The following is a 26,404-nucleotide window of genomic DNA, read 5'->3' as shown; positions in this document are numbered from 1 at the left end:
TTATGTCATATCTCCTCCTTGAGAATAAATTCAAATATGCTATAAGGTTTGCTTAAACTTAACAGTAAGATGTGATGGAACAGTGCTAATGTATTCTGTGCCACATGTTATATTGGATTTCTTTATAGCTGCAGTAGGTCACTAAACATTCATGAGTTCAGCAGCTGAATAAAGTTATCGATTGTATAAATCTAAGGTAATGCTTATCCATCTGAAGATTTGTGTATAAATGAAAGTGACCTTATAAGACTGGCTTAAAGACTTCCACTTGGGTTTTCTTTTTATAAATGGAATTTCATTTAAATAGAAGAAAAACTTTGCAGTTCTTCAATATCTGTGATACTTGACATTGTTGAGAGAAAAAAAAAAGAAGAAACAAACAGCAATAGGTTATTGCACACAATATACAATAAAGTTTTTATTGAATACCTGGAATGTGGTTACAAATTTTCATAGTAGATTCTTTTAAAGGATTTATTAACTACATATCAGCTAAATCAGTTCATGTGCTCTCCATTCAGTTTTTAGGACACAATAATAGTCCCTTTCATAAATAGAAAGAAAACAGTTTATCAGTTCAAGACTGTAGAAGAAAAAGAATTTCTTTAGAAAATGAAGTGATCATTCAGTGTCATTATATTTATGTAGTGAAAAACTTATAAACTAAACACAACATAATAATTAGGATAGATATACTATATCAAATTAGTATAAAGCCAAAGGATATGCCTTTAAAATAGTTTCTTCAACCATTAAAGTGATTTCTATAGGACTTCAGGAACACAAAATTAATGGTTTTAAATCTGTTTTTAGCCTGTGACTATCCTTGATTTTTCTCCTAGCATGTGCCATCCTTGCTCTGAGGTTCTGCAGTCATCCGGGTGGTGCAAGATTAAAGACCGCTGCTGCTTCCAGTCAATTTCTTTTACAGATGTATTTTTTTCTTATGGAAAGATGATATTGTTGGGGTCAGAGGTTGTCCCAGTACAGATTCAGGCCATGCTGAGGCAAACTGGGAAGTGTTACTCTGTTTCAGTAAAACAGATATAAGCTCTGTGTACTCAGGCTTCCATTTCCACAAACAGATGGAGGATTTGGCCTGTAGCGTATGTTGGTGATACCCTAATAATAAGCTTTGTAGTGAGTCACTTGATACATGGAGCTCATTTGAAACTTAGGATATAAAATTAACTTAGGATATAAAATCTAAGTTCAACCTGGGAAATGTTCCAAGACATTGGTAGAATGAATTCCCAATATCATATGCTTTTAGTAGAAAACTGTGAATGCTTAAAGAAAAGGGTTCTTAAGAGAGTTTTAGAGTTCTAGACAAAGTACCTACTTTGTATGTGATTAATAAAAATTACCTATACATAGATGAATTGAAATAAATGTTTTTTAAAAGAGGCTTGCTTTGAGTGTACAAAACTTTTATTCATTGTACAGATGCAACTTCAAATAGCTTCAGAAGTGCAATAGAGGTATGGCAACTGTAATTTGTGAAGGAATGAGGTTACTTCACTACATAAGTATCAGTTTTGACCATGAAAAACTGCATCTAGGAAACAGCAAGGATGCAAATTTTAGAGTCCATTTCCATCCAAACATGCAAGTCTTAGCTTTTATTGTTTTGTACTCACATCCCTGAATTTGGCTTTCTTACATCATACAAAGTGGAGGAGTGTGAAGGATCCTTTCACATATGGAGGACAGAATAATCCAGGGTAGGAAATGCTGATGCATTATGAAGTTGCAAATGCATAATATAATAATGGAAAACAACATTTACTGGACAACCTAATGTGGAAAAATCTGGCACAGATCACAATAATTCATTTCTCTGTACTCCAGAACACATCCTGCCTTGCATTATAGAATGTAGAATTGTAGAATTCAGTTAAGGAAAAATAAATTCTCTTTCAATCTAAAAATGTGAAACAATATCTTGGGTTTGTGAGTTCTTATAGTGTCTGGATGTGTGTGCAGCTTTCAGCAAGGAATACTATGTAAGGTAATATGGAGTATAATACAGGTGGTGTTTTTTCCATGTCACCTATCAGTCTTGTGATTCATAATTGTAGAGGCTTAATCTAAATGATTTTTGAGTTATTATTAACTGTGACTTTCAGCTGTGTATTTTTGCAACATGCTATAACTGGAATAATTGGAACTGTAGATCACTGCTTGCTTTTTGCCACCCCATTAATTGTGCCATTTATACAATGTGCCTTAGGTGTTTACTAAGCAACAGATACCAAATGAGATATTTACCTTGGCCCATTCCCCCCCACAAAGAAAATGTAACACCAGATGTATGAAAATCACATCTTATGCTTGCTGTTATTTCTTATACAAATATTTTTGTTTCTTTCTTTCTTTAATAGGTTGATTTGGTAAATATTGGGAGCTCAGACATTGTGGATGGAAATCATAAACTAACTCTTGGTTTGATTTGGAATATAATCCTCCACTGGCAGGTGAGTGGCAGTGATGCTTATTTTCCATGAAGTGCCTTTATTCTACTGATCTTTTTCCCCTTTACTAACCAGCCACAACCTGCAAAGTAAACACAGACATTGCCAGCAATGTCCTAAGTCAGCAAGTATTATGACAGTCTGTTTGCGTACCATCTACAATGCTAAGAATCTTAAGAAGATAAAATAGTTTTTAGAGAATTAGCAGAAGCTCTTTGGACTCTAATTTCACAGTCAGCTGTTACAAGAGAATATGCAATGCAATTACTGTAGGGGAAATGGCAATGTAATTATATAGCTTTCATAATCGCATTTCTTTTTAGTGTCTTAGAGTAACTTTTATATTTTAATTAAATAATCACATTTGTTGCTTTTCAGTGCTGACCCATCCTGCCAAAAGTTATTTTTAGAACACCAAAAAGATGCTACTCTAACAGTTTATTAAAGCAGATATGACTCATTTAGCTTCCTGTCACTTTAGAGAGAAATAAAGCATTATGATACAGATCTCATAAAAGCCAGTGTGGTAGATTAAGACACTTAAGTAAAATTCTGAGACAGCAGTAAAGTAAAAAGTCAAAAAGAACTAGGATCTAATGCTCTGAGTCTGTGTGTTTTTATGAATCTGGACTAAGAGTCGTTTAATTTGTATTGGCTCTGTTTCCCAAGAAATAATCTGTATGTTTTTCTTAGCTTTACAAACAAAGCTGATGGGAAGCAAAGCCTAGAAGACTTACACTAAAAACTAAACACTCTGATCAAAAATCACATTGAAATAAAGAACATTTCTTTTTTCTGACTTTACAGAACATGTAATGAAAGCAACACAGAAAACCTGAAAATTGTTAAATCACTTCTTTCTTTGTCTTATATTCCAGTATCCTAGTGCAATGACAGAACATTGTACTAAATTACTTATTAAGAGCAGATGGAATATGACACCTAGCTGTGTAACATTTACCAACAATCCTTGAATCATTGTGTTTCAACATATATGAATTATAGACTGAGGTGACTATTCATGTTCAAATTTATACTTTGATTTGTTCATGGCTTATCCAGAAGCAACATGTTAAAGATGTACTTTAGTATTAGCAGTGTACTTGCTAATTTTTCTTTCAGCTTTTCCTTTCATTCTTCTTAATACATACTTGTAGACACACAGAAGACACGCATTTCCTGTTACAGTCTGGCAGGTCCTATTAAGGTACTGCTTGCTTATATAGATCTCAGGCTTCATCTTGAGCCTAAGGATAACTGTCACAGCAGTTGTACCTGTGATTTCAGGTGAATATCCCATGTTTGAAAAGTCTATGGTCAATATTTACAAAGCAGCGGTTAAAGATATGACACTTACTTGCTGTGGTAGTTGTGTTGTTTAGTCTATGCTCTGAGTTTTGTGTTTCAGTTTATTCTACTCAGGAAATGACCTGCATGTTGTGGATTTCTCTTTTTATTCGAAATTTTGTAAATAAATTTCCAGTCTGGCTAGAATTCAATTTCAGTTTCTCTTCTAAAGAGTAGGTAAATCCTGGTTAGCAGGAGGAAGCCCTGTTGCTGTGTCATAGTGAGGGATCATATAAAAGATATATAAAAATACATATAAAAGATATATAAAGGATCATATAAAGTTAGATTTGTACTTGGGCTTTTATCTTTTGAAACAAAATTCAGGAGGTGTTGGTTTACTGCCTATTTCCCTCAAAGGACTGGAGCAGTTCAAAGTGAATTTGCTTATTTACAGCTCTGTGGAGAAAAACTTTTTTCTTTTCCAGATTTTTCTTTAAAATTTCAAAGTGATTTGAATGATCCAGAATATGTTCATGATTACTCTGCCTTGTTTATGTGTTGCCACTATCTTACATATTGGAAGCATTTCTGGTGAAACAAGGCTGTAACTTTCTTAAGAAAGGATGCTTCTTCGTGTTGGTACCATTTTGCCTTTCACAGATTATTCTGGGCACTAAGCAGCTGGAAGCACGACAAGCTGTTGTTAAAGACTAAGTTAGGGACTCAGGGGCACCTCAGTCATCTGCAGAAGGATAAAACATCTTGTTACCTACAATAGCTTTTCAAGGCTGTTGTATTTATTTATAATCTGTAGGAGTGATTTAGTGCATGCTGCTGGTGCAGTTTGTGAATGATGGGGCAATCCTGCTTTTGAAATCTTTCTGATCACTTTCTGATTCCATGTACTTGCAGACCCGAGAAGAGTCACTTTGTAGGGGAAAAAAAAACAACACAAAACTAAAACAAAGGAGTTTTGTGTGCAGTTATTTTGTCACAGACAAATAGGCAAGAAACTTTTTCAAGTTTCATACACTGCAGCCAGGACCCAGTGAGCACATTTATATGTGTCAACAACACTGTCTCTTGGCAAATTTCCGTGTTGTTCTCTAAAAAGTAAAAAAGATTAAAAAAAAAGAAGTGCATGAGAGGAATAATGAAGCAGTACCACTCTGAGTGGGTATCAGCAGTCACACTCAAGAAGGGCATTGGCAGAGGCATTGCAGTGGACACGATTGGACTCATTCTTGCCACTTTCATTCCAATTCAGTAGAAACCTTGCTGTTTCTATATCTCCTGTGATGATTGTGTCCTTTCTTATCTGTCTTTCAGTTTATTATTAAATTTTGGTATAAATTGAACCATCTTTTTGAGTTATGCAGGTGCTGCCAAACTTCTTTATAGTGCTGAATTTATTAGAGTTTCTATTTCCTTTAAGTTGCTGCCCTTTCTCACAGTTCTGTGATCCCAGCCTCACTGCAACATTAAAATTTAAGCAAATGCAAAACAAAACTGTTGATTTCTGAACTGTTATATTTGACAGTATATGTACTCTTCAGAGTAGAAAAAGTCTGTATTACACTATGCAGCTTTTTTTAGTTTGATTTTAAAAGCAAACTTATTTTCCTGTAGAGCAGGAAAACAAACAAACAAACAAAAACCAAAAGACAGCAACAAAACAAAACAAAGCCAGGAAAAATCTTAGGTGAGAGTCACAGCCAACATCTTAAATTCTTCAAGAAAAAAAAAAAAAGGGGGGTGTGTGTGGGTGTGTGTGCAAAATATTACCCATATGCATAAGGCAAATATTTCAGAAAGATTTTCATTTCAACAGTCAGGCTCATCTGGATACTTACATAAAGCATCAGGCTTGTTGTCTGCTCTTTGCAGATTCTTTATTTTCATAAGAATTAGCATTTTATTTTATTTTGATTTACGATGATAGAGGTGAAATATGAATGGTTCTGTTAATCCACCTTGAATCAATGACCAGAGAATATAATTTACTTTGATAGGTGTCTTGAACATCTATGAACATGTTCTTAGGAGAGTTCTTTAAAATGTGCTTTGAAAGAGTTTAGTAGATTTTAGTTATAAAATAATCTATGGAATCAGAATACCTGAAATAGAATAGTATATGTGAATCAATACCTGAAGTGGAATAGAAATCAGAATACCTGGACAGGCTGAATAAATGGGCCAAGGTCAGTTGTATGAGGTCTAATAAAGCCAAGTGCCAGGTCCTGCACTATAACCCCACAATAACCCTATGCAAAAGTATAGCTAGAAAGTTGCCTGACAGGAAAGGACCTGGGGGTGTTGATTGATAGCTCTCTGAACATGTGCCAGCAAGGTGCTCAGGTGCCCAATAAGGCCAACAGCATCCTGGACTGCATCAGGAATAATGTGGCCAGCAGGAGTAGGGAAGTGATCATGCCCTTGTACTCTGTGCCGGTGGAGACCACACCTCAAACATTGTGTTCAGTTTTGGGCCCTTCACAAGAAGAAAGACATTGAATTGCTGGAGTGTGTCTGAAGAAGGGCAATGAAGCTGGTGAAGGGTCTAGAGACCAAATCTTACAAAGAGTTGCTGAGAAAACAGATTGTTTTGTCTGGAGAAGAGGAGGCTAAGAGGAGACCTCATTGCTCTCTCCAGCTACCTGGAAGGAGGTTGTAGTGGGGGGTGGGGTCAGTCTGTTCTCTCTAGTGTCAGGTGATATAATGAGAAGAAATCTTCTGAAATTTAGATTGGATATTAAGAAAAGTTTCTTTACAGAAAGAGTGGTCAGGCATTGGAATAGGTTACCCAGAGAAGTGGCAGAGTCCAGAGGTGTTCAAGATATATGTGGACGTGGCACTTTGGAACATGGATTAATGGCTATGGTGGTGTTAGATTGCTGGTTGAACTCAATGATCTTAGAGTTCTTTTTGATCCAAAACAATTCTACGATTCTGTGAAATATATCAATTGAAAAATACCGTCATTCTGTCAGAGACCTGCAAGGTGGCTACTATTTGATTGAGAAAAATTAAAGCACCTTGCTTTGAGAATATTTTTTTTTAGATTCTTTGCTTCTTCCTTCCCTCCTTTCTAGGGTCTGACATTCTGAAGCCAAATGCTAGTCTTATCCAATGTTATGAGCCTGAGTGCTGATTTTAGGTGAAACACATATAGGAAAAATCTGAGAACTTGCTGTGTTACTAGACACCTTACACACAGAGCCATGCTCCAAGATGTGGTCCTGCAACAGGGAGGCTCAAGATCCACTGCCACCATAAGCCCAGCCTGGGTGGACTGCTTTTGACCACTTCTCAATGTTGTGAAGTGAATAGCAGTGCTCACGTTCTGTTCAGAGCTGTTCATTTGGCAATTTGACATTTCTGGAACTTATCTTGGTGGTATCTTTCTCCTGCTTTCTATTAAAAATTGAATCTTTTCTTATTGTCATAGTGCAGGTCTATTCCCCAGGAAGAGCAAGTATTTTTATTCTCTGAGGGCTGGAGTTTCCTATGCCATAAAGCTTTGTTTCCTGCCAGGATATACTGCATTAGAAAGGAGAAGTAACAAAGAAATGAGTATCAGAGGTCAACTCATCCTGACAGCAAGCGGGAGTCTACTAGATACTGAAATAGCTGTAGCTTTTGAGCCTGGATTTTGAAGGAGTTTATCCATCCAAAAGCTCTTTAGACTGACATGAACACATCTCTACAAACTGCTATTTTTGAACAGTACATCTTAACAGAGAAGCCTTCAAAAAGCTGACTTCAGTTTCAGCTAGCAGGTGCTGATCCTGCTTCAGGACCCAGCTGTTCTTAAGACAGCAGTGTGCTGCACCCAAAGGGCCATGACATGGTGCGGTGTGGTGCTGCATGGTGCTGCTGAGGTGCCGGGAGGTGTGTATGGGAGGGATGGCATCACCCCTTGGGGATCTTGGGAGGACAAGCTGGCTTCAGTTCTGGATGTAGCTTTCCAGCATTTCTTACTAAATAGGAAGTGACCTTATCTTTCAAGGTGAGATCAGACCTTTCTACTTCATTATTTTAAAGGTCTGACATTCCCTAGAAGAAAACAAAAACCCCCATAACTTTAACAGTCCACTGCAGCAAAATGCAGCAATATTGCAGTAAATCTTTATTAAATTTTCAGCACATTGAATTCAACCAGATGCATTTGAATTTTATATTTGTTTAGTCAAAAGTAGAAATAAATGACAATTTTTTTGTCTTGGTCTATTTTAAGCAAAAATGTATCATCTGGATTCTTTCAATAATTAGCTTCTTGATGGCCCATTGTTGATTTTTATTTTTCTCTCCTAATTTCCTCTGTTCATACCTATTGCTCCCTTCTTTTATGTTGAAGTCAACAGAAACATTTGATCTTTTCTGTATGTTATGAGCTTTCATATTTGTCAATAGTGTATTTCTCAAATCCTTTAGCTATCCTTTTATATGAATGCATGTTTCATTTTTCAAATGTTCCTTTGCATATAATATTCAGATAAAATCTGCATTTGTCAATACAAAATCCAAAAGGAATAATGAAAATCTGGTTTGGACTGTTCTCCATTCCCATATTTCTAGTTTTCCATATTGTTTACATTTGGTGCACTATATTCCAGTTGTGAAACTTTTCCTTCGTTTAGCATCTGGATTCATTAAAAACTATTTATTTATTTATTTATTTTATAACAGAGAAACGTTTTTCTATAGAAATACAAGAGACAAATCTCTTAGCTTCTTTCTGAATTATGTGAATCTACTTTGGCAGTTTTCGTGCTTAAGTCACAAATAATATTAGCAAGAAGCTCAATACCCATTCAGACATATGTAGCAAAAGCAAAGGGTAGATTTCCTAATTTTCTTAGCTCTCTATTTTGTCTTCTGGTGTAGAAATGGAGACAACTCTAAGATGCTACTATTCCTATCTGGCAGATTTTATATTAGTTTTCATTGATGTAAATGTCAGCCTTAAACTAAAGTCAGAAATGTGTCCCATGAAATTTCAAGATCAGTTTCTCCTCTCATCTCAAGAATTAAAAGCATAAATAATAAATTCAACTTAGTATACCTAAGTCTGAAAGGAAAATTGAAGGCACTGATACTTCTTGGGTTGCATGCATCTGCAATGTCAAAACAAGACATTCCTTTAGTAATGCATATCTTCACTTATTCAAATTATTGTATTAATTTCTGTGAAACTAGCAAACAATTTAGGCTGAATAATAAAATGACGTGGATTTTTTTTTCCTACAAAATCATAGAAGCTAATTCTTTGGTGGGTTTATTATTTTTTGAGAGTACATCTTCTGTATGTTGCCATAGAATCATAGCATTGTTAGGGTTGGAAGGGACCTCAAGAATCATCTAGTTCCAACCCCTGTGCCATGAGCAGGGACATCTCACATTAGCTCAGATTGCTCAGAGCCACCTCCAGCCTGGCCTTAAAAACCTCCAGGGATGGGGGTTTCTTTTGGTTTCTACAGTTTCAAAGTGGTCCATCCATTATCGAAAAGTAACTTCTGTAGTGGATGTTGATCTTTGAAATCCCTCAGAACTGCAGAGCAATTCAAGTGGAGAATTACAGCGCAATTATACCCTCCATAAATGAATAAGCAAGAATAAGCAACTTTATAATTAAATTATATCTTAGGGAGCACTTTAGATGGGTTGTTACTCTTTACAATATATGTGGAGGAAGCAATGATTTAAAAGGGGTTTCTTTATGAGAAAATAAATTATAGACTTCTTAATAGGAGTTTTAGGTGCTCTTTCACTAGTAAAATAGCAGCTAAGAAATATATAATTGGCTAAATGATGTTAAATTCCAGGCTAATAAAACCTCTCAGAATAGGGTTGGTTGGTTGTTTTTGTAAAGCAATAAGGTCGGAGAGCTTTCCTTAATGAAGGAGTAATATCAACTATTCATGAAAATTAAAAAACCCACATAAAATAGTCTTTTAAAGTGTGCAGTGAAAATCACTTTTCCTCCAAGTGAATGTGTGCAAATAGAGTTTGAACATTGAAGTAAATAATGTTATCTTCTGTGTGCTGAGCACACTTGCTTTACCTTAATAGTTATTTCAGCTCTGACAGTGAAAGAAGAATGTTTTTAATTGTTACATCAAATGTTGTTATAATGTGTCAAATTAACTAAGGATCTATTTCAAAGAAAGAAAATAGAAAGGAGAAATGCCTAATCTGAATGAACTCTGTTCCTATAAGTGATGCACATAAATGTTCCATCTCTGTTCATGCATGTAATGTACCATGTGACACAGGGATAAGTGTACTGAATGCATCAACAATTGTGACCAATAAGTCAGAATCAGTTGTCTTTAATCATTCAGATTTGACTGCTATCATTAGGCTGTGACAAGTATGTACTCTCATTACTATGGAGTTTTTTATTCATGGTTTATATCTAAGTAAATGAAGTTTCTTTGGGTCAAAAAAAAAAAAAAGTCAGCTTTTAATGAGTTCAATCATTAATGAAATTCTCTTTCCTATTACAGGTCAAAGATGTAATGAAAAACATCATGGCTGGACTGCAGCAGACAAACAGTGAAAAGATTCTATTGAGCTGGGTCCGCCAATCGACTCGTAATTACCCACAGGTCAATGTTATCAATTTCACCAGTAGCTGGTCTGATGGATTGGCTTTCAATGCACTCCTCCACAGTCACAGGTGGGAAAACTTAATTTTTCGGTAAGCATGCAACAAATGGCTTGTTACAGGGAGCTTGAGGGTGGTGTATCTATTATATGGGGGGTTAGCTGCTTCTTGTGTGGTCCTTCCAAGTTTGTTTTTTTTAATGGCCACCTGTTTGCTTTGATCTGGGTGCTGTAATTAGTGTCAGACTGAATGCTCTGGTGGAGGGAGAGGGTCTGAGGGTTTCACAGAGCACCTGAATATGCTGAGGTCAGTTCTTTTTCTGGAATGTCAGTGTATATACCAAATAGATAGTCTCAGTGAGTACAAACTTGTAAACTTTTAAGATTAAGGAGTAGATCCAATACTAAGCCTTTAAGATTGTCCTAAAAGGAGAAGGAGATTTTCTTGTGGGGACTTAGTGGGGGAAAATGTGGTGTTTGTTGAAAGCCTCTGACAGTTACTGAATTAAAAGTATGGATTTGCCTCAAAAGGACACAGCTGGAGAAGGCAGCCTTTGTTTTCAGAACCTTTCATATTGTTCCCCCAGCTGATATGAGTTTTCACCCTCTGTCTGAAGTTGTCTTGTTTTAGTCTGTGTAGTATAAAAATATACCTTTAGAGATTCAGAATTCTTTTGTAGTTCTGTGTACTTGGCTGATGGAAGACATCCAAGCCAATGTGTCTTAAAGGTTTAGCTCTTACTACTACTGGTTTTAAAGCAGTACTTGACTTTCAAATGTGGTAAGCCTTCTGATCTCATTTCTCCTACTTTTGTACATCTCTCCTTGAGGGAGCCGTTGCATTAAAAGTTTAGAGTAAAATCATCATGCAGAATACTTCTGAAAACATAGTCTGAGATAATATATGCCCTCCAATTTAGGCAGCTATTCCTTTCCAAAAGTTTTATTGGCTCAAGTAATTACTTCTGAATGAAACTGATTGAACGTACTGCTGTTGTGGTCCAAAGACTAACAATGGTAGACATTTACAGTGGTTTTGTCTTGCACTACTATCCCAAGCATCTCTTACTGAGAGTCCATTTTTTCACCCTGCATATACCTGGGAGTCTTGAATAGATCTGACTGAACTAAGCTCCAGGACTTCTGAAGACAACCACTTTTAAATTTAGCTCCTCTGTTTTCCCAGTCTGATTTTCTGATTCTCCTGTTCTGAGTTTTTCTCTTGCATTTTCTTGTTCTCCATGAAGTTTGGACTCTTCTTTATCACATCTTCCTCTGTGTTTATTCCTCTGCATTTAATTAATTCACTTTTTTCCATTGACTTTCTTCCTCCTTCCTTACTGTTCCTTTCTGCAATACCTTGCAGTACCTCTTTTACTCCCAGCAATTTTTATATTGAAATGGGCTTTTGAGGAAAAACAAGGATTTGTTGCTCTAATCATCAAAACATATACAATTGTGTTCATGGTTACTTAAGAGCTAATGTAGTATATAAAAATGTCTATAAAAATACAATGATGGGAAATTTCATTATTAAATATCTAAAACATATGTTCATGATTTCTGAAACTTAAACAACACTTAATAGTCAAAACTAGTCTTTACAGTAAATAGTAGCTTCTCCTTTGAACACTGAAGTTTAATCTTTCCTTCAGGTGTAGTTCAGAGGTAAGCCATAAGCTTTCTACACTGATCCTCAGGTTGCAATTTATGTGCAGTCTTAATCAAATTTAGATGTTTGGAGGAATGGAAGCAGAATTACTCAGATAAACACTGTACATAGTTTGAAAATCAGCTATGATTATGAAGTATGGTAAATCTGGTGCCTGGCATGGGGGGATTTTTTTGCCAGTTTTAGCACAATTACTAGATTGTGCTACGAAACAAAACAAACCCAAACCCCAACCAAGCAAAAACCCCAGAACCTCCAACACCACCCTCTCACCCCCAACTCCCTCACCCACAAACACCAAAATAATAAACAAAAATCTCTGCAACATTGAAAGACTAATGCTAGCTATTTTTTAAGTTGGTACTTAGGCTCTCTCTGTGAGTGTCAGTCTCACATAACAAGAAAACATTAAATTTTCCTTTCTAAACCTCAGTTCTATAAAACTTTCTTTTAAAAGCAGTGCTTCATAACACTTTAATAGTTTAATGTTAACAGTGGTATTTTGGCATAAAGTAGTAACCCCTTAAGAACAGCTACTACATTTTTTGGTTAGTCCTACTGTGTATTTAAACCACAGTAGGATTTTTACAGTTAGATTGTTGTTTTAAAAATAATTAAAACTTTTTTTTGCCATAACTGCATCGAAATATACACTACACTGTAGTCTCTGCGTTGCCTCATCTGAAATGTTGTCTGAGCTCTCAAATTTGTAAGATGTAACTTACTAGAAATAGATCTGACATTCTACTTTCAGAAAGCACTGTATCACACACAGTAAGTAGGAGAATACTGTACTTTTAGAAAGTACTGCACTCATACAGTAGGTAATAAACATTGTTTTACTGTGATTTCACTTTTCTGTGAATAACTTTTTGCAGCTCACATCAGATAATGGCAAATAATTTTGAAGGATATACACGTTATGGTTAAAATAAAGAATAGTATACACCTTGAGTACTGTGTCCAGCTCTGGGCCTCTCCTTTTAAGAAAGATACTGAGTTGCTGAAATGTGTCCAGAGAAGGGCAACAAAGCTGGTGAGGGGTCTGGAGCACAAGCCCTATGAGGAGAGGATGAGGGAGCTGGGGTTGCTTAGCCTGGGTTGCTTAACCTGAAGGGTAGTTGTAGCCAGGTGGGGGTTGGTCTCCTCTCCCAGGCAACCAGCACCAGAACAAGAGGACACAGTCTCAAGCTGTGCCAGGGGAGGTTTAGGCTGGATGTTAGAAAGAAGTTCTTCACAGAAAGAGTGATTGGCCATTGGAATGTGCTGCCCAGGGAGGTAGTGGAGTCACCATCCCTAGAAGTGTTTAAAAAGAGAGTGGATAAGGCACGTAGTGCCATGGTTTAGTTGATTAGATGGTGTTGGATGATAGGTTGGACTTGATGATCTCAAAGGCCTTTTCCAATTATTTCTATTCTATTCTATTCTATTCTATTCTATTCATCTTATGATTACAGTATTTTTTGTGTCTTTGATTTATTCATCAACAGCTTTCATATTCAGTCTCAATTTACACCTCTTGTTTCACCACCTTTCTGGGCACCTCCTTTTGTATGTGGGGAGGAAAGAAAGAGAAGATGAGTAGGAGGAAGTCTATTGAGTAAATAAAAATTCAAAAAATACTTACATCTTTTCAAAGTGTTGGTGTTAATGCTCTGGAGCTGCTACTCACAATATATTCCGTGTGTCAAACAGATCTTAAATAAAAAGGGAACAAACAAAACAAAAACACACACAGAAAACAAAACAAAACAAAAACCCCAAGAACAACAAAACCAGCCTCTCTTACATCATGTTTGCATCCTTTTCTGAGTATATTATTCAATTTTTTTGTAAAAGAGTCTTTACCTGTTTTATCATAAATTATCTAGGCTCAGTGATTGCGTGAAACATTTGAGGATAGGCACTGCATTATAGAAAATATCATAGTCATAGTCAAGGTCCTCATTGTCAAGGATAAACACATCGGAAAGTTGTTGATTGTTGGTCTTCTGTTTATGTCATTGTTACATTTCAGTTGTCTACCTCCAAAAATACCCTTGATAGTGTTAAACCATCTTTGTTCATGGTTCAGGTGCAAAATGATCAAGAATGGAGGAAGAAAAGAGTTAAGGCATTGGGGTTTTTTTTAATTCCCACAATATATGTACACAAGCACTATTATTCCAACTCTGAAACTCCTTAAACTCCTGAGACATGAAAAGCTTAAATGGTATAACTAAGCTAAGGGTAATGGCTTTACATCAATCATAGAATCATTCTGGTAGGAAAAAACCTTTAAGATCAAGTCTGACTGTTAACTTAGTGCTGCCAAATCCACCACTAAAACACATCCCTCAGTACCAGGTCTATATATGGTTAAATACCTCCAGAGATGATGGCTTGACCTTTTCTCTAGGCAACCTGCTCCAGGGCATCACAACCCTTTCAGTGAAGATTTTTTTTTTCTTACTATTCGACCTAAACCTCCCCTGGTGCACCTTCAGGCCATTTTCTCTTGGCCAATCACCTGTTAGACTCACCAGAAAGACTTATTAAGGTTCCTTTTACTTTGATGGATTCTAGTAATGATGTAACAGTATGCCTTAAATAATAAAACAAAATCAAGGCAGTCTCTATGTGATATTTTGTGGTGATATTTTATCTTGTGTAAGTTTTCAGTGATGTGTAAGTGGCTTTTTGCTATGTGTTTGTTTTGTTTTGTTGTTTTTTAAAAGGTTCAGACAGTAGCATGGAATTTTGTATCTGGATGAGTATTTTCAGTATCTCCCTGAAAAGATTAAAAGAAAGCAAGAGACTGACATGAAGCCCTAACTGTGTAGACATAAAACACTGTGGGAACAGTACTCTCAGTAGGAAGCTTTATCTCTCAGTCTTTTAACCCACCATTCCCATCAGCTTATGGCTGACAGTTTTGTTTTGATCAAATACTTCTAATACCCATTCTCTGTCATTTTACAAAGGGGTTACTTTGAGTAGATATTCCCATTTGTATAATCACTATCTCTTTATGTACATTTAGGATCTTTAGCAATTTCTTTTAATACTGAGTGTGAGGAGCAGTAGAGCACAGGCTACTGGGCAAAGATAAAAAGGTGTATCAGTGAGCCCAGGGTGTGAATTTTCATGGTTTAAAGATGGACTTAGGATATGATTCCTTGAGCAGTATGTTCTGCATTTAACAGAATAAACAAGGTAGTAGCTGTGGAGTGGCCATCATCACCCTAGGAATATACAGAAACTAAAATATTTTTATGAGGAAGAGAGGTCAGTCCTGCTACAACTGAAGCTTTCCTTACTTCAGCCTCCAGATCACAGGAAGCTTTCTCTGTTAACTTGGAATCCTTTCCTCCAGATCAATATCAGAGAGAGCTTTACCTCTTTCCTCTATGTGGGGCCATTTTTTTTTTTTATTAGTACTTTTTTAATCTTCCCTAGCCCTTTAATGAGGATTTTAAAGTGGAAACTAGTGACATTAATTAGCTCACTCCCTTCTCCTAGTTTCAATTTAGCCAGCAGCTGAGCCCTGGCAATCTGCTCACAACAGAGGGGGTTCCCCTTTTCCATCCTCCTTCCTTCCCCTTCAGGTGGGCAAGGAGAAAAAGGGCCCAGGAGGCAGCAATGTTAGTAGAGATAACAATTTACTACTCTATTGCAGGGATATCAGATTGCACAAAAGAAAACAGAAATACTGACATATGCAGAAGCAGTGGAACAGAAAAAAATGCAAACTGCCCATGCCCACAAAACCAAAGGAACAGAAAAAGGAACACACTCCTGCCTGGAAGCCAGGGACAAAACCACCAAAAGCCCTGAATAGGAAACTGTACAAGCTATAGAATATACTTCAAGTCCCATAAGTCCTGGTCAACCCCTTCCTGTCATGCAGTGAACATTATGTTAGCATGCACTGCAGGGCTGTAGTGTAGGCCAGTCCTCCATCCCTTGTTCCTTCAAGTCAGGTCAGTCAGCTTAAACCAATACATCCCTCTTTCTTTAAAAGGTGTGAACTTAGGCCAGGTGGCTGCCTTACAAATCAGCACATTACTGGGGCTGTTTCTGCTTCAGAGTAGCAGACTTGGGAGGGAAGAAGGAAAATGGTGTTAAGAAGAGGTCATAGATAGAAGAAAGGTAAGTTTGCCTACAGTAAATTAAGTAGAAATGAAAGCAATGTTATGAAGAGGTGTGAAAATCTTTTATTGTGACAACCCAATAGGTTATATGGTAGTTACCGGCTCCTGGGTTGTTTCAGTTGTAAGAATACTAAAGACCTATACAAGATTTTGTTGTATAAATAGAGCTAGGACAATAACAAACCCACATTTCTTGTGGAAAGGAAATATTATCTTTTATGTTCTAAGTGTGGCTTCTTTCTATATTCACTGATGGAACACTTTTATTAATTAGATCTGTAAGTTGCTCTTTCAGTAATTCTCTATCATAGCCTAATTCTAATAGCTTCATAACTTTAGCTAGATGTTAACACAGCTTAAGAATATGGTTTGTTAAAACCAGTTTCTCTGTTCATAATTACTTTTGTGTAATTATTTTTTACCAAATCTTACATACATTTTAAAGCTTGCTGGTTTAAAGGCTTGTAATACTTCAGGGATTCTGAAGAAATGCAGATAATACAACCAATGGTGTTAAAGTATCCTCACAATGTTTTGCTTCCCTCAGAATTCTACTTCTGGACTGTATGCTGTTTCTCTTACTTTTTGTGACTCTACACCTTTTGATTTGACTTGGAATCAGTGCTATATTCTCTATGTGCAATACCAAGTCAGTGACTTACTGAAGCTCAATACTTCTTAATAGCTGTGTCTCAGATGGTACAAATTTTTGCCCTCTGTAGTAAGTGTCACAAAAAAAGAGAGATGCTCACACATATGCACTAGAGCTAACTCCAGCCCTGTCATACCCAGCATGAGGATAATGGGGAATAAAAATTGCAGATTGTCATGGCCTCAGCTGAATCTGCAGATGAATATTCAATACCATGCTGCTGTCATGCTAGTTTCAAAATGAAAGTCCTGGATAGAGCAAAGTGTCATGGGGCTTGAAGTTCAGTTTGTAATACGAGAGGCCTCCTGTTTCGGTTGGTACTTTGTTTCCATTTTTTTGGGGATGTTGATCTTTTCCACTGGGCTGGTTTCTGCCTCTGCTTTTTGCTGAGCTTTTCTGCAAGTAGATGAAGGTAATTGTGCATTCCATCATTTCCAGTAAACTCTTTATTTCAACCCAGAGGGGTTTTTTTGTGTTACATTCCCTCCCGTTTGTGTGTGGGACAGGGGACTTGCTGTGGGAGAGAGGGCTGTGTTAACCCAGCACACAGACATAACCTGCATGTTGGAAATGCCTGTGTTTTAGTACACAAACCAGTCTGCAAGATCACAGGCTTAATGCATCTGTGACTAGAAACAGATTATAGGTGTACATTTAGACATTAGGAAGAAGTTCTTTAAATACAAGGGTGGTGGAACACTGGAACATGTTGCCTGGGGAGATGGTGGAGGCCCAGTCCCTGGAGACATTCAAGACTCGATGGGGCTTTGAGAAACTTGATTTAGTTGGGGATGTCCCTGCTTGCTGCCAGGGCTTTGGACTAGATGACCTTTAGAGGCCCCTTCCAACCCTATGATTTTCTTTCAACTTTTCTCTGCCTTCCCTATCCTTTCCCCAGCCAAACTGAATATTTCAAAGTTGTTCTGTGTTTGGGCAGGAAAACCCTCTATTTTTAATTCATGTTGAAGAAACTCTTCATAGAGAATCAAAATACCTTAGAATAACTTAATTGTTACTATGTAAACCACTCTCAGAAGAAAATTGGACAGCAGAGATACATTAACTGGGGAATTACCGCTACAGAAATGGCATTTTCCTTGACTCTCTTGATGTTATTACAGTATGATGTAGCGAACATTTTTGCCATCTATTATAGCTACAGGAGACTTTAAAATGAATTTTTAAATTGATAAAAAGGTTAATAAATCTGTCATAACTAATTGCAACATTTTAATTTGTCTAAATGACTTGATTTATCTGTAGGTGAAATTATATGTTTAACAGTTTTGTGATTTAGAATGCTGTATCAAAGCCACAAATAATGTAGCTGGTTTTCTTCGTAGTCTATGCACGTTAATTACAGAGTACCTGATGAAACATTATTTTCCAAAGTGTTTGATAACAAATTCTGGTGCCTTGATGAGTAACACTGAGGTGAAATACCAAAGATCACAGTGTATTAACATTATTTGTTTTGCAAACAGTGCAACTGGTGCAAGTGCTCAGATTGTGTATCTGAGCTATAATTCAGTTTTGGTCATTCTGTCTTTTTCTGCAAGAGCATTAAGGTTGTGTTCTAGTGCTTTTGCTGCTACCATCTAAAACCTCTGATTTGACTACAGTTTTATATTCATTTTATAGTCTGAAAATTATTTTTTTTTCCTAAAAGTTTTGGTAAGAAAACTGGTATGTGCATCTATGTTGTGTACATTCCTGGGTCATGAATTTTTGAACCTCTTGACCAGTTTCAATGAGATATAGCAACAAGCTGGTAATAGAATCATAGAATCGTTCTGTCTGAAAAGACCTCTAAGATTGTTGAGTTCATCCATTATCTAACTCTACGCAGAAGCAATTACCTTCTTTAAAATAGGAAGTGAAGTACTTGTGGTTGAAGAGAGAAGGCAGCAAAATGACCTTAATAGTTATCTGTCCTGCCACAAGCCAGTCCCAGTGTGCACAACTACAGGACATGACCCTTCTCACCAAAGAATTCTTTGTGACTGTGAGAGGAGAACAAGCCTGCTGTGAGCATTTTGGGCAGTGACAGGAACAGAATGCTATGGGTGAAAACAGGCAGCTTGGAGAAATGTTGTTAAAGGGCTTTTGGGACTTAGAGGACAATAAAAAATGGTTAATGTGATGGTGATGGACATACATGACTATAAGATGGAAACCCATTAGAAACCAAACCAAGCACTAATTGAACAAGTTCTTTCATTAAGAAAACAAAAATTAATAGCTGATGTTGATGGATAGCCATAGAAAATGTAATTAAATCTAATGCTAATTAAAAGAAAACATATTTAATATTTACTCTTATTTTCTGTTTGGTTTAGACCAGACCTTTTTGATTGGAATGCTGTTGTTTCTCAACACTCACCTGTACAACGGTTAGACCATGCATTCAACATAGCCAAGCAACACCTGGGCATAGAGAAACTCCTTGATCCTGAAGGTTAGTAGAAATAAATGTTCTTTTCTCCAAGTGGAAAATTAATCTGATTCTTTTGCATATTTTGCAAGATAAACCAAACTGAAGCAAAATCATTTGTGTGTGTTTTAGCATTAACTTTGTGCTCTCTTGAAATAGCATAAAACCTGCCTGTATGTACTTAAAGCAATTTTTTTTTCACCTTTGGGGGCAGAGTTTTAACGTATATGCACTGAATTAAAGGTACCTCAATAAGCAGTTGATTTATGTTTCAAAGATTTAGAGCATGTGCAACTTTCATACCTGCTGGAATGATCATGATTTGCAATAACCTTTTAATTTGTATTCTAAGTGTGTATTCAAACTCTAGATACTCATGCCTTTAAATTTCTGACTTACATATCTGATTATTGCAATTTTACCTTTTATACTTCGTTATGCAGTTGTGTTTGACAGGTTCTTTGTTTTTCACAGGATCTTTTACAATGTTGTCCGTTTCTGCATATTCTCTTTCTTGCATTGCTGACAGCCTAAGTAATTTTGGCTCAGAGAGCATTTCTAGAACTTTCTTTACTATAAGGCAATGTTGAACAACTGTTGCATTTCCTTTACATTTATGCCTTTGTGTATACTTACAGACATGCTGCTTTTTCCACACCACCATCCATGTGCTATATTTTCATGCAATTTGCTTGTAAGTCCCTAACAAACACAGTTTCCTATATGCTTATGCTATACTCAGTGGCTCACCTGGTGGTGAGTTTCTGATTGGAAGGACCAGAATTTAGCAGAATGTTAAAATGAGTCTAAAACATAACATTAGGTGGCTTAGTGCCTAAACATAATAGGGCATATCTCATAGTTAAACTAATAACCTTGTATCCTGCATATTTCTCTAGGAAAAATATATGGGGGGGGGGGGAAAAAAAAGGTCTGTTTATGCTGTACTTGCACAGTACAAAGCTCCCTGCTCTGTAACCTTACTGCTATATAGAGTGAGAAACTATTAGAAGAGATGATTTCAGTCAAAACAGTGACATGGTCTGTGAAGAATTAGAAGAGGAGCATCTTGAGTGGTGTTCACAATTGGAGCAGCAAATAAGCTTTGACTGAAAGATGACAGTGTGAAGTCGTGAGTGCCTTCTGAGTGCCTTGTGTACAGACAAATAGTTCTTGCAGGAGCAATGTGTGGCGTGTCTGTAGTGGAATTCATTGAAGAAATACCCAGTAAACCCAGAAGAACGTTGTTTGCTAGGACACTACCTTTCATCTCTAGAAATAAATTCATGTTAACTGCTGGAGGAGGAACAGACTTTTTGTGTGTTAGATCATGAGATTCAGCTTGTAAAATTTGAATGAGCTTGCAATTGAAGTCTGGGTTGCAGAACTGAGTAGTTGCAGTCTCAGACTTTGTTATAATTGGCTGAACTTTCTTCTTAAAATAGATTAGTGAATAAGTTATTTTCTGTATGCAAAAGTCACTTTTGATTAAGCTTTTTATTCTGGCTTTGGCAAAGATACTTGTAGTTGTTTAGCCAACAACTGAAAAGTTCTTAAGCATTAGTGGTTTTCCAAATGTCTGCTGTAATTATTTGCTATTCAGTGTTATAAATCATGATGCTTGCCACTTTTTTTTTTCCCCCTATGGATATAATCTTGCAAACTTTTCCAAAAGAAAAGAAAATTCTGTACTTATTTGAAAACCGATGAATTTGTGAGTCCAGCACACTACTGTAATATTTCATTGTAGATTTATCACCCATCCTAACTGGATACTCAAATATCTCTTAAAAATGTAGCAGCACTGTTATCTGGCTGATAACCTGGAGAAAAAAGGTGTGAAGTGCTACTCTATCAGAACAAAAAGAGAATATGCATTCACTGGTATCCAGCACTTCATATGAGGAGCAGCTGAGGAGACTGGGGTTCCCTAGTCTGGAGAAGCAAAGGTTAAGGGAAGATCTTGTTGCACTCTACAAGTACTTGAAAGAAGGTTATAGTGAAGCTGATGCTGGTCTTTTCTCCCAAGTAAAGTAATAGGATGAGAGGAACTGGGTTTAAGTTGTGCCAGGGGAAGTTTATATTGGACATTTGAACACCCTGTTCAGAGAGGTGATGGGGTCACCCTGGAGGTATTCAAGAAGCTTGTAGATGTGGCACTTCACAATATGGTCATGGTAGTTGGGTTACAGTTGGACTCAGTGGTATTAAAGGTATTTTCCAACCTTATCGCTATTAAAATAATAAGATTAATTTAATATTTAGTAATACTTGGCAATGCAGCACACCTGTATTTTGTGAAAACTTTATTTTTTTTTCTTGTTAACCAAACATTTGCTGCTGTATTTTGAAAATGTTAGGTAGAAAGGAAGCCATTATTCAGTATGTTCTTTTGCAACTATATACGGTAATCAAAAAAGAAAGGAGCTGGTTGTTCTTCCTTTGTGTTTTGAAGTTAGTGATTGAATTAGATGACTAGGTAGTCCATCTTATCAATTGCATCTGTAAAAGTAAATATTTTTATTCAGCCAGACATTGTGCTTTTTCTAGGTCATATATGAAGTTCATTTGTTTCTGAGGTTGCTGATGTTTCGAGTCTATCCTGTGGGTAGTCAGGCTGTTTCTGAGGCTGTTGATATTTTAAGTCTATCCTGTAAGCAGCTTTTAAAATATTGTTTCAGAATTTCATCTCTAATTCAATCACCAAAGCGCTTAAGACATGGGCTGTGTTTAAGTATTTTTGGTGAAAGCCATGCTGTGAAAGTTAAAGCTTTTGTACGTTGATTGATAATGGCTCTTTCCCTTTTCCTCCACTTTTATTGACTGCCAGCAATGTTTTTACATCAGCATTGTACCTTAAAGCAGGCATTTTACTCAGTTTTTAAGCAAGTGAACTTACCAAAACTACTACAGACAGTTGTATTTGTACTGGTGATGCATGCTTCTTAAAAGACAGTGAAACCCACCAGACATCTCCTGTAAATGGCTTCTTGTGTCCTTTCATCATTAAAAAAAAAAATCTGATTTTATACTCAAGCCCTCAAGTAGTTTGATAAAATTGTCTTGTTATTCTTTTGATACATTGACTTTGTCTTGTCTGGGAAGCTTGGTGATGACTTCTCAGAGCATATAAGCTCACTAACCCCCTCCTAAAAATAGCAAACTGTGTGTCTTTGTGCTTATAGCTTTTCTCTAAATAAATTTTGCAAAGAAAAGATTGTGATTAATCAAGTGTTACCTGAAGATACTCTGTTTTGGTATAAATTTTCAACATAGGCAACTTACACAGCATAAAATAAATTCTGCTGAGCCATTTTGCAATCAGAAAGTCCTTGTCTACAAGAGTAAGGTCTGTGGCAGAAGCTTTATTCCAGACTTCTCCCTTTCCTGTTCCTACAGAAGAGGTGAAAAAGCTGACCCCATTCTGCAGTAAAAAGTTTAAATATGTGATAGCTGTTGGTTCTTTGTTTTGTTGTTTGGTTGTTTTGGGGTTTGTTTAGTTGGGGTGTGTGGGGGGTGGGGTTTTTTGGTTGGTTGGTTTGTTTGTTTGTTTTCCCCTGATGTTGAAAAGGGTTGTTAAGAAACACACACAGGTTTCCTTCCTCTCTCTGTCATGAAAAAAACAGTGAAAAACTCAGCTGCATTTTAGATGCAGAATTTGAATGTCCATTAAAGAAATTTGCTGATGGTACTATAACTAGGAGGAGCTATGGACTTCCTCAAAGATAGAGAGACCTTACAAGAGCAACCTGGATAGACTAGAGAGTTGGGCAAACACCAAATATTAAATGTAACAAGAACTATCATATTCCACACCAGGGACAGGGTAATCCTCGTATGCGTAAACTGGGGGATGAATCTGGATAACAGCCACAGGGAAAGAGAGCTGGGTTTTGGGGTTAATGGCAAGTTGAATATGATCCAACAGTGTCAGCCAAAAGAGCTGACTGTATCCTGGGATGCACCAAGCAGAGCCCATCTAGCTAGTCAAGCAGACTAGGTTTGTTCAGCTTGGAGAAGGGAAGGCTAATGAGTGACCTCATCACAGTCTACAAATTCCTCAAGGAGGGCAGGGCAGTGTTGATCTCTTCTCTGCTGACTAGCAATGAGGAAACTGAATGAAGCTGAGTCAGGGTAATTTCAGATTGGACTTTAGGGAAAGGCTTTTCACCAGTCAGTCACCGGAACAGGCTTCTGACAGCACAAAGCCTGTCAGGCTTCAATTTTCATCTAGTTGTGTGGTTCAAATTTAGGTAGTCCTGTGAGGAGCAGGGAGCTGGACTCAAGGATCCTTCTGTGTCCCTTCCAGCTCAAGATACTCCATGATCTTTTTTTATTGTATCTTGTGAGTGAAAGATAAGAAGAGTTCTAAGTCTATCTGGTGCTCACTACTCTGTGAAAGGTAAAAAGTGGGGGAAAAAAAGACTATGTGGGAGGAATTGATGACTATTAGGCTGTGTTATTTAGAAGAAACTTAATACCTGGAGATTAATGGCTAGAATTCAAAAGAAAAAAAATCTGTCATCAAATTGGATGCTTTTAGGCCAAAGTATGCCTACCTAACTCACAGTGGCCTTTTGTTGCAATATATTTATGATTCTGCAGCTGTTTTAAATATTGATAATGCTTTCTGTGATACTTTCAAAGCAAAAAATAAAAAAAAAAGTCATTATATTTCTTTGGTTGTTCAAAGTTAATGTTTGGGAGTGTCCAGTCATGTCTCATTCAACTCAAAATATCCTGCAATTGAACATTACCAAACCCAGGTAATTGTAATAGTGGTTTTCATTCAGATATGATTAGCAAAGCCAGCATGTGGAAAATTTCTACTATGGTAATACATATTTGGTTCAATGTAATTTTCTTTCCTTTTTCCTTTGATGTTTACTCATGGTACAAGTGAGAAAAATGTATAGCTGTTTTTTTCACACCTTTGTGATAACTGATGTGGTATCTGGCTGTAAATTTGAGTTACTGACTTTTGAAAATGCTTTTGTTGATTACTTGCAATGTAAATCACTCAGGTTGTTAATCTCTGATTGTTCTCTTGACTATTGAGCATTTTGATAACCCTCTAACAGTTTTTCTTCTAAAGCTTATAAACTTGAATTCTGTCACTCATTATTCTAAGGCATTGTTATATGTGAGGAATAAGTAGCTATGGAGAGATGTGCTGTCTTGGTTGTTATGAGCTCATTTTAGCTAATTTCAGCAAAACACTTAAAATATCTTATGCAAATCAATAACATGATGATGCCATTTGTAATTACAACTCATGTGATAAAAAACTAGAAATGGGTAGATTCAGACTGGATGTTAAGAAGTTGTTCTTCACCATGAGGGTGGTGAGACACTGGAACAGGTTGCCCAGGGAGGTGGTGGAAGCCTCATCCCTGGAGGTTTTTATGGCCAGGCTGGATGTGTCTCTGAGCAACTTGATCTAGTGTGAGGTGTCACTGCCCACAGCAGGGGGGGTTGGAACTAGATGATCCTTGAGGTCCCTTTCATCCCTAACAATTCTATGATCCTATGATTCTATGAAGCTATAAAGATTAGCCTGGATCTTTTAATAATGTCTAATAGCCAGTACCTGTGGTTACATCTTTTAGTAGTTCACTGATTCTTTGTGATCACTTTATCTATACTGCAGTTGTGGAGGAACATGATTCCAGCATTCACATGCAAACGCTAGAAAATATGCTGAAGGCTACTATGTTCCTTGTTCTGTGTCTACTTCTTTGAGCGTCTTTTTAAATCTCACCAAGCTAAGAATAGGATAAGCAAACAGCAACAGCTGTATTATGCTCAGCAACATGTAGTAGCTGCATGTAATTGGCTGTGTACTGAATTTTACTTTGGAATAAAATAAACATGCTATATAGGAGCATAAGTATCTTTCAAGGAACAGTACTGAATGCTTGCTCAGAAACTGAGTTTGGGAATATATTTGAGTTGAGTCCTTTTCCCCTTAAAACAGGAGAGTGTGAACGTGGTGGAAGAGACAGCAGCAGGAGATGAAGTGTTTGTGTGCTCCCTTCTAGCAATAAACATCTGATTCTTGGTTTAATGAACTTGTCCCTGCTGTCATTTTTTTCTGGGTCTTGTGCTTGTTTGTACTAGCCCAACAGTAAATAGACTGTGAAGTTATCTAATGGCATTTCTGCTGTCCTTTTTAGGTGAAGTAATTATCCAGTTTCTTATACTTCGCTCTGTAGCCTGATTAAAAAAAAATAAAAAAAGTCCTCATTTAATCCATCTCAGTCATATTCTCCATATTTTGCCTTAATTTGCACAGATGACATGAGTTTTTGGCACCATTATTAAGTGATAATGAGACTCAGATAGCCTTTCATTTAATAGCTTTTTTTGTTTGATCTTGACTTTGTATCCCCACAGTAATGGGTTCTACTGTACCTGTAGCACAGAGGAGTGAAAAAAAAAAAGCACCCAAACAAACCTTGCTGTTAACCCTCTATACCCAGTGGCTGTATACAGTGGTGCTACTGGTTTTCCATTCATTTTATTGCCCTTGCTGATAAGGCTGCTGTCAAGAGAGTATGAGAAGATATTTGTTTTAAATCATTCCCTAAGGGTTAGAAAAGTTTTGCCTTGCACAGTCTTGGTATGGAGGGGGAAGTTCTGTGATGGTTTTCTGTAGTTTTGGGTTTGTGGGTTTTGTTGTTGCTGTTTTTGGTATTTATTTGGTGTTTTGGTTGGTTTGGGGTTTTTGGGGGGGGTCATTTGTGTTTTGGTTTTTTGTTTTTCCTTTTTAAGGCAGTGAAGACAAGTCACAAGAGCTATGCTTGATTATATGTGCAACAGAGGATAGTCAAGGAGAATGCTGTATGAAGTTGCACAAAACCCTTGTAATGGTTAGAAAATTAAGAAGAAAAAAAAGATTGTTTTCTTCAGGCTCTTTTAAGGGTCTCAAATTCTGGAATAATTTTGGTTAAACAAGAGGAAAGTCTACAGGAATCACAATAATAAAGTAGTTAATTGTTACAGGATTTTGTTACTGGACTTCACCCATCAATATTTGGACAGGTTTAGATCTGGACCTGTCTTTTAAAGTGAAGGCTCAAGTTTGGTACTAGCAGAATATTTTTTTGTTGGGAAACCATCATGTTGTCTGGTGTCTGA

The 26,404-nt window shown here is 36.8% G+C and overlaps 1 protein-coding gene across 1 annotated transcript in view; it reads left to right on the top strand.

The window, feature by feature from the left end:
* The window catches only part of DMD (dystrophin), a 1,125,431-nt gene that overhangs the window by 292,716 nt on the left and 806,311 nt on the right, over nt 1–26,404 (top strand). The window contains exons 5-7 of the mRNA XM_054165818.1: nt 2,385–2,477; nt 10,274–10,446; nt 19,170–19,288. Coding sequence (XP_054021793.1) covers nt 2,385–2,477; nt 10,274–10,446; nt 19,170–19,288 — 385 coding nt within the window. The remainder of the gene's footprint in view (nt 1–2,384; nt 2,478–10,273; nt 10,447–19,169; nt 19,289–26,404) is intronic.

The sequence above is a fragment of the Dryobates pubescens genome, chromosome 12 (assembly GCF_014839835.1).
Source record: "Dryobates pubescens isolate bDryPub1 chromosome 12, bDryPub1.pri, whole genome shotgun sequence".
In the NCBI taxonomy this organism is placed as follows: domain Eukaryota; kingdom Metazoa; phylum Chordata; class Aves; order Piciformes; family Picidae; genus Dryobates; species Dryobates pubescens.
This window is presented reverse-complemented; position numbering and strand designations above follow the sequence as displayed.